The sequence below is a fragment of the Macrosteles quadrilineatus genome, unplaced genomic scaffold (genome assembly GCF_028750875.1).
Source record: "Macrosteles quadrilineatus isolate MER2022 unplaced genomic scaffold, UCM_ALF_1.0 Scaffold_4__1_contigs__length_99947679, whole genome shotgun sequence".
NCBI classification, from domain to species: domain Eukaryota; kingdom Metazoa; phylum Arthropoda; class Insecta; order Hemiptera; family Cicadellidae; genus Macrosteles; species Macrosteles quadrilineatus.
In genome coordinates, this window is record NW_026542597.1 from 39281012 (window position 1) to 39290762 (window position 9751).

General features: G+C 35.1%; 1 protein-coding gene across 1 annotated transcript in view; it reads left to right on the forward strand.

Annotated features, from left to right (window-relative positions):
- Positions 1-9746, forward strand: part of LOC128992862 (uncharacterized) — a 26460-nt gene extending 16714 nt beyond the window's left edge. The window contains exons 8-13 of the mRNA XM_054416604.1: positions 440-1408; positions 2711-2847; positions 5146-5227; positions 5942-6139; positions 8783-8830; positions 9577-9746. Coding sequence (XP_054272579.1) covers positions 440-1408; positions 2711-2847; positions 5146-5227; positions 5942-6139; positions 8783-8830; positions 9577-9746 — 1604 coding nt within the window. The remainder of the gene's footprint in view (positions 1-439; positions 1409-2710; positions 2848-5145; positions 5228-5941; positions 6140-8782; positions 8831-9576) is intronic.
- The last annotated feature ends 5 nt before the right edge of the window (positions 9747-9751 follow it).

Sequence of the window (9751 nt, forward strand, 5' to 3'; positions counted from 1 at the left end):
TTAATTAATCGGCACATCGGTTTAACTGGACTGGATTGGCAGGAAGTGGGTGGTATTGAAGCGACTTTTCTCTCGGGAAAGATTTGAGACCAGTGATCACGTGTCTAAATACAATGCTCTCCCAAGTTTCAGTAAAATATTTGGATTGGTTTTCACTATACGTTCCTGATTTAATGAGTTTTAGGAGACGCCGGTTCAAACAGAAAAACCATCACTGTAACCAGTAGGGAGTCTACTGTAGCCTTGCAGTGGTGGAAAAAATGGTCCACTAGTAATTTGGTTTTATATAAATTTAGGATACTTGTGTTCAAATTAATAAAAACTGCATTCTGGATCTGTTCTTATCATATACTGTAATTATAAAACCTGTTCTTAATTATACATATTTTCACAGCTATTGAATGGATACTATTTTAAAAGTATTGACTATTTATTTCAGCCATGAGTTTTGTTACCGGCTCTACACTAATAGATGTTACGTTGGTAGTTTTACTCCTGTCCTATCTCTTACACCGGTTCATCACCAGCAATGATGACTACTGGTACAAGAGGGGGGTTCCTCACATAAAAACTGGCCTGATTTGGACAAACTTCATAGGAAAGAAATCCCAAGCTGACGCAGTTAACAACATATACAAACAGTTTTCCCGAGAAAAATATTTCGGCTACTTCCAGCTTAGGCAACCGATACTAATGGTAAACGATTTAAGTTTGATCAGGAAAGTTTTGGTTGAAGACTTTAGACATTTTGAGAATAGAGGACATCCTCAGAATGAAAAGGAACTTTTATCAAGAAATTTATTTAACTTGAAAGGTCAAGAATGGCGAATCATGCGTTACAGATTGACACCGACTTTCACATCCGGAAAACTCAAGGGTTTACTTGAACAAATCTTGAACTGCAGTGAAAACATGCTCATGAAGATCGAAGAGTTGTCAGAAGCAAATACCGATTTAGACTGTAAAGAGTTTCTCTTTGAATACACTTCTGAGGTAGTTTCAAGCTGCGCTTTCGGCCTCCAATTTCAGCCTAAGAGTAAAGAGTTTGCTATGTTCAAATTCATTGCAAGAAAAATGTTTATACCGACTAACGCAGTTATATTGAAATTCGTATTGCTCATTCTACTACCAAAAGTAGCAAAATGGTTCAACTTTAAGGTGTTTGTTTCCAAACACGATGGTGACTATTTCCTTAATTTGGTTAAGTCAACTTTGAAATACCGGAAAGAAAACAATATAAAACGGAACGATTATCTTCAGCTGCTTCTGACTATGCAAGAGCAGGAAGAGAAAGGGGTTAGCATTGCACTGCCTGCTAGTGGTGTTAGTGAAGAGGATGTGGTCTTGGACCAGATGAAATACACTGACACCAACAATCTCTACCAGTCTCTGGCGATGACAACTAAATGTGAGTATAAACTATATGGTCTAACTTCATATTCCTAACAGTAAGACAGAATGTTAACCTGCCCAACCACATATGGTATGTACCTAAAGCAAGGGTCACACTTCTCTGGTTTTGTACTAATTATGATTTATATGATGGCTCTTTTACTCTTTATCATGTCAAGTCATATAAATTACACATAATATAAACTATTATTATAAAACCCTAGATTATAAACATTTTAAAATGAAAAGTATCAATGTGTCAGCCAATTGAATAAAGGTTACACCGTCTTCAACAATTTGTCCCTTACAATACTAATAGCTATTTATCTTACAAGTGTAGTAAGAGTGTTTTTACATCACGCATAATTCACCTAAGTGATGTAAACACGCTCTTGCGTAACGCACAAGATTTTATCTGACCCGACAATATACAGGGGGTTACGTACAATATTTTTCATTATCCATTTCACTCATCTTCTAACAGTAACGTTCTTTTACAAACAAAAGCTAGGATAGGAAAATACTTTTATGCATAACAATAAAATTCAAGCTCACAGCTGATTTCTAGCGTTGAACATCGTTGGCTCCATAGAGGTATATTTTTTAAAGTTGAGCACTCAATGTTATTTAAATGGGTTTCATTACTTCACCGAGTGAGTTTTTGAAACTTTATTTCACTCATGAAGTAAAGAAGTTGTATACATCACGCTTGGGATAGGGAAGTTTAACATGGCGGGATAGGTAAAATTATTAATTATTCAACAAGCAGGCCATCCTGGCACAATGCTTACAAACATATAATATTTCACTGTCACTGGCAGCATTTTTAAACAACTTAAACCTTCCTTGATTTAAGATGATTTCAGTGACTGAAATATTCTAATTGTTGTGTAGAGTGTAAATATTTGTGTTTTTGTACCAGCATAGACTCTTTCCCATTTATGTAAGCCCACCCATTTATCTTAACTATACAATTAGATAAATGTTATAATTTACCTCAATATTCCAAAGGTACTGTTTTTAAACAAGGACCACTGCAGGAATTTTCTTCAGGAGGGGCAAACCAGTATGTTCCACATGTTGGAAGAAAAGTCCCTCCTCAACAAAAAATTGTAAACCGCTCTAAAATATGATAATTGGTTGTCTAAAAGCCAATCTTTAAAAAATGTTTGTCGCTAAAGTCTATTATTAAAACCTCAGTAAAACCTCAGGAGGGCCATGGCCCCCACTGCCAAAGTTTTTGTTACCACTGCCGGTATTCGGTGTTACCACCTATGCTTTTCAATCAACTTCCGCACAAATTTATTATTTGTTACAGTGTTTACAGATGAAGCAGTTGCAGCCAACAGTATAATCTTCATGGTAGCCGGGTCAGAGTCAACCTCAAATACTATCAGTCTGGCTCTCCTGCAGCTCACTCAGAATCCTCAAGTTATGCTCAAACTGAGAAAAGAGGTATACAGGAGAGCAGAATAAATAAACTCTCAGCTATGAACAACAATATTGACCAAACTGATTATTAATTGTATTTCTTGGACAAAATGAAAAATTATTAACTATTCTTATCAACGGTTTTGTTCAAGGAAAGGCTCTAGGCCAGGATTTTGAATTGTAGAATGAGGATAGCAGCTAGCTTGCCTCAATTGTAGGTAGACCATAGAACACACAGAAGAGAGTGAACAAACAATATTTCATCCCCTGGGGGATTTTGTAAAGTGTAGGATAGAGAAAGTGATAAAGTTTACAAAATGGCTGCTGTCATATCTGTTATCAACTAACTACTTAAAGTCGGGACCACGTGTTTGCAGTTGAGGGAGGAGCCTATTTACCATATGGTTTTGAATGAACCAATGAGAACCGTGCAGTGTTGCCTAATCTAATAATACCAGCTGATTTAAAATATTGCTTAGTATATTTTAATTAGTGTGGTCAACAGGCGATGTGGCAACGTCGCACTAGCCTTGTCTTGTGATTGGCTGCCACCAACTGCAAACTTAAGTGGTTCCGACTATAACACTGCTGTTACTACTGTCTTAACACTTCACTATTCTATTTACAACTAAGTACAAAACATACACACACACACACACATATACGCTACATGACACTTTGTGATCGATAAGGCTTTTTTGTTTTAAGATTTAACCCCACATATTATATACCAAAATGTTCGTCTAGGTGTGTAGATTTGCAAACTGACCTTATATTTTATTAAAGTCCCTTGGTCTCTGTCTTTTAGTGGCTTTTAAAGTTCCCATGTTATTCTTATTAAGAACAAACAAGCAAACCTGGCACACGTAATTGTGCGCAATCTAGACATAGGAGAAGGATTTGTATTGATCTTTTTTATTTGGCGTTTTCTGGTTTTTTGGTTCTATTTTTTAAGGTGGAGGTGGTAAAAGGCCTAATATTGAGTTCGCAGTTCACGTGATTTTGCAGTTTGTTGTTGTTGTGAAAATCACAAAATGAAAAGATTTTTTTAAAATTAATCGATGATAACCTAAATTATAAACCAAAGCCCCTCGTTCTCACCACAACCTCTGGCTTAAGTCTGGGACTTATTTCCTTATTTGCCAGGCCGATTCCCTGTGGAAAATCTTCTTTATTAGGCTTCGGCCACTTTCAATCCTCGTCCAGATACACTATGTGTCCAAAACCCTAACAGTATGTCTCCCCCCCCCCACCAACAACTCAGAGCGATTGGTATCATTGGGATTTGCTCTAACCTTTCCTCTCCACTTCATGGGGAAGTTTTCATTCCTTTTCTTTCTTTGTTTTTGTTTGTTTCTTTTTTTCAATTTATAAGCCTGTATGTATACTTGGTCCTTCCTATTTCCCTAGCTACTTTCCTAATTGTCTCAATTGATTCCTTGTCTCAAATCATGTTTTATTTTCTCATATCTAGACCTTTCCTATCCAAGACTGCTTCCTGTTCTCTCCTGTTTGCCTCATGAAGTGGACAATTCATCAATACTTGACTCGTGGTCAAAACTTTGGGATCCATCCATCCTACCTTCTGAAATAATATTCATTTCGGAGATGAAAAATTTGTTTCAACTTATATCAATAACTTCTTATCATTATTATAGTTCACCTATCATAAATAAATATACTATACCGTAGGCCTACAGAAGAATGCAGGTGCCATCCCTTAAAATAGATAAAATTGGATAAAAAATTATTGTTCCTTCGATATTGATATTCTCCACTCATTAAATAATATCCTGTTATTTAGTTTCAGTAATACAAAGATCTTAAAAATCACAACAAATAGCGTAACTGCTGCAATGTCAGTTGACTTTTTAATTCATTGAACCTTTATGAACGTGTTTTGCAGTGAAACACCAATTTTTAAACCGCAAAAACAGATTTTAGCTAATTTCCCTATAGGGAAGTAGCTATTACCGTAGGTGACACGATAAGACCTGGAGCCTGGACCGATATACTTTTTAATTTTGATGTCCCTAGAGGCCAAACGGACTAGGTACTTGTTAAACCTAATGTTATTTAAATAGATTTAATCTAAAATCAATTCAGGCAAATAGTAATTCGCTTAGTCTGCCCTTATTCTACAATTCAAAACATTCTTAAACAATTTATCAGTCATTTTTGTCATTAGCTAAAAGAATTCTAAGATTCCTCTGAACACTAATGTAGCTGTGAGGTGTCCTCGTTAGAGGATTAAAATCATTATAGAGCCCAACAATCCTTGACTGTGTTTTACGACTAAAATACCAAAATGTGTCATTTCAGGTAGACAGTGTGCTAGCATTTCATGGGGAGTGGTCAAACCAAGCATTGAAAGAGATGGTTTACATGGATCAAGTAATTCAAGGTGTCAAATGATATCATTTATACAAATAATTTTTTACCACGTCTTTTGTTAAACAGGTGCTTTTGGTTTTTTAAACCATGAAGTGAAACAATCACTAAGCAAACTAAAAGACAAGCAATTCAACACACAAAGGAATGTCAGTTTCACTAGGTCTTAAGTACCATTGAGTCTAAAGACAAAATAATAGTGGCACTATGTCCAGAATATCATTTTTTCTGTTGCATTCTCTTCAAAACAGTCAAATTACTCTAGTTCCTAATGTATTGTTTCATTGTAATTTTTTTGTAGGGAACAAACTTAATTTATTCATACCTATGCCTAAAATAACATTTTTACCTTTGCACTCAGTCCAAAGTCCATTGCGTCTAAATAAGGGTCATAAACAATTACATAATTTTTATGATTATCTTTGAAAAGAGCTGGTTTAGCTACTTCACCTGAGACAATTAAGAGTCCAGGACTTTGTAGGTGGTGAGTTGGTGCTCAATGTTAGCGCCAGACTTCAGGCCCAAGACACACTTCACCCTTGTACTGTACCTGCTCACCTCATGCTTTTGCTTGATTCGTTCCTCACACAGATCTGTAGTCCATGAGGACGGGCAAATACAAGGTTAAAAGAGGCCGCCAACCACTTTTGTTTGAATAAAAAAATAGAGATGAAAAAATCATCAATATTGTTATCCGTACCAACTACCAATATTGCTCTAATTGCAGAGACTCTCAGACTGTACCCACTATTACCATTTCTGCTGAGAGAATGCACCAGAGACTACCAAGTGCCAGGTTCAGCTCTAGTTATACAGCAGGGGGTGCTGGTAGCCGTGCCAGTGATTGGACTACACATGGACGTGAGATACTACCCGGACCCTCAACAGTTCAAACCAGAGAGGTTCCAGGGGAACAACTTCAAACCTAACTAGGGGTGTGCGAGTACTCGAACCTTCGAGCTTTTTGGTCGAGCTTTTCATTATTCGGCTCGGCTCGAGGCATTTTGAAAAAGCTCGAAGTTCGAGCCGAGCTTTTAATACTAAGTCAAAACTTAAAAAAAACACTTAATTTGGGTCGTAATTGGAAACAATGTTATCACAATTCTACGTTGTTCAAGCATTCAAGGTTTGATAAGCACGAACTCGTAATTTTGAGGGGATAGTAAAGAGACAAACTACCACCTATCGCGATGTCTTTCTAACACAGCTATTCGTATCGTAATATACAACGCAGTGCGAGTGCGTGATTGGCTCGTCGCTATGACGACACACGGTTGCCGTGGCAACCTACAGTGCGCACTGAGCACTGCGCCTTGTGTGGGAGGGGAGATTATACCAACAAACAATTTCAGGAATTCTATTTTGGGACGGATGAAAGATAAGGAAGAAACAAAAAGTGGTCACGTGTGCAAATGTAGTGGGCGACACAATAAGGCTGTAAACAAGTATCAATCGTCGTGTCGTGTCGTTGTTCCTTGTTTGTTTACTTTTTCAGATTCCTTATCAAACGCCCCTATCTGCTATCTCTCTTTCTCTCTCTGCTCTCTCTAACAATGTACTGATTAAACAGATTGTGGTTGAACACTTTTCTACTTATAAGTTTCCCTGCGGTTATTTTAGTTCAATCAATCCCATAACCTTTCTAATGTTTATCAAAATAATTAATTATCTGTTTTGTATTTTATTTCCTTTAAACCAACCCCTATTTACCATCTGTATTTTATAGAATAAAATGTTTGTTTATAAAGTTTGACTGGCCACACAATTTTGTACCTATTTTATTTTGTATAAAGTAACAGTTACTTTGATGATTATTTAAATATCAATAAGTGGTGCCTGGTGCGTGCTGTAATGAATGCTTTTAATTATCAAAATAAGTAATGGATTATTAATTTTTGATAATACATGGGTCATTGAATACCATAATGTGATGTAGTTTCCTATTTGTAACTTGCAAATAATAATAATTGATAGTTAATTCTGGAAAATGAAAAATAGTGATCGCATTCATAAACCTGTTGTCAAAACAGCAACGCGGGTGTAAGGGTTTATTGTTTCAGAGGCTAGGGTGTTTCAAGGACAAAGTGCTGGGCCTCCCGGCTCAGGGGGGGAGGGGTGGTGGTGAGACTGAGAGAGAAATGGGGGAGGAAACTGGTTTTGGCTATTTATTGATTAGTTCACCGACCCTTCTAGATAACAGAATTTAGTGACAGTGTTAAATCATCGTGTTCATTATTTTATTTCTTGTTTACTTTGTGTGTTATTCTATTAATTTTAGTGTTTTGGCCTATTTCCTCTATATGTCAATTATATATTTTTTAATATATAATTTTACTTTTTACTTTGTCTCTTCACCTTTTTGGATCCAAACCAATCATTGTTCTTTTTTGATTAATACGATTCATAAAACAAAAATATTTTGTGCATGGAAAACAACAAGAATAATCACGTGTTTTTTATATTTATTTATACAAAATGGAATAAAGTATTCATAGTAGTTACAATATACATATTTAATCGACTTGCTAGTTGTTTTGTTGTCATTCAAGATAGCGCTGTTCTGTTATGAAAGACAATCTGATTGGCTCAGTCTGCACTGCATATCTTGTCAGGCCTTCAATCATATCCTTTTATTTCTTGCATCTTAATTTAGTTCAGTTCAGTTCTTATCGTGATTATCTACTATTTGATGTCTTGACAATTCTCAATGTTTTTAGACATATTAAAATAATATTGTGTTTATTTAAAAATTGACTGAACATTATTATTATTATGCACTTTTTGAAGAAAAATGTTTAATAATTTATTTTTTTGATAATGTTCAGAATTCAGAATTATGTTTGAAATTCCAGATAGGGTTAGTTGCAAAACATTTTTTGCTGAAAATAAAATCATGACACTCTCTAATATTTTCATTTTTTACAATTAAGTTTCCGTTAAAGATAATCTGAATAAATTTGTTCCTTGCAACTCAATCCATGGGTATATCACCAGACAATCAAAAGATTTATATATTCCTCAAGCCAGGCTATCAAAATTTATCAAAAGTTATAAATATTTGCAAATAAAACTATTTAATAAACTTCCAATACATTTTAGAAATCAGGAAAGTATTAATTTGTATAGGTCAAAATTATCAGATTGGCTTACAACTTACAAGTCGTGCTTTTTATTCAGTTGATGAGTTTTTGCAGAATGAAGATTTTTTAACGCTTAAATGTGAGGCCAAGCAGTCTTGATGATTCTTTGTTCTTGTTATGGTCTTTTCCCTGTTAATTTTAAAGTTTTTATTATTACTGATGCTTTATCCTTTTAAGATTCTTTTAACTTTATTTTAACATTTTCTGTAGAATATTTAATATTTTATTTAACATATGTAACAAAACATGTTGACCTTGTCTATTGTAATGTTTATATTACCAAACGACAATAAAGATTTATTATTATTATTATTATAAGGTGACGCTAGGAAAAGCTCGGCTCGAAAAAGCTCGAGCTCGAAAATATTTTAAAAAGCTCGGCTCGGCTCGGCTCGAGGTTGAAAATCACTATTCGCACACCCCTAAACCTAACCCGACTTACTTACCTTTTGGCGACGGTCCTCGGATTTGTATAGGTACAATTGTTTTTGTTGTTGATGAGCTATAGATGATCATTCATGTAGTCACTAGGGGAAGTTTTACATGTAGCATGTAAACAATTATTACCCAGCAATGACTGAGAATAACTATGGAGTTTCATAATGTTTTTTAAATTCAGAAACCGGGTAAGTTTTTTTGCGATCTGAAGTTTACCCAACCGGGGTAAAGACATGATTGTGACATTTCAATGTGTGTAGAGATCACTGATGCTGTTCAGGGTTTGCACCCTCTTCAGTCTTGTAGGTTAGGTGTGCACTGTGATTGTTGATACTGTTATTGTGGCTTCAGTTTGACAAGCTGTTTTATGAAATGGTGAAGAGGCTTGGATTGTTTGTGGTGAAAGGGTTGGAGAACTGATAGAGCATTTATGAGGTTCTGGCACGGTCAAGGCTTTTACACAGACAAATAGCTAAATATCAAATAATTGAATCCTACAACAGAAAATGTTTCAATTAAAAAATGTTCACCATTTCAGGATAAAGTATTAAGGTATTAAGAACGAAGAAAAAATTAATTGAAGATCATTACTAGATATTTATAAGTTTTTAGAAACTCAGGAGTCAAAAGGTTTTAAAATCTTTTACAGATACCAGAATGTTGAACAGATTAATTTAGCAACCAAAAAATTAAAAAAAAGTTTGCAAAAGATATCGCTACACCATTTCACAAACCATTGAACTGAACACTATCTTAACAGTTTTAAATTTGTTTAATGTTTCAGCTATGAGGTTTGCTGTAATGGAAATTAAAACTGCCATTGCTGGAATCCTTGCTAACTATGACATAAACCTGAGCTCGAAAACTCAACTACCACTCAAGATGAACAATCGCTCTTTTGTACCTGTCCCAGAAAACGGAATATGGCTGACTTTTAAAAAACGAGAGAAATAAAATCA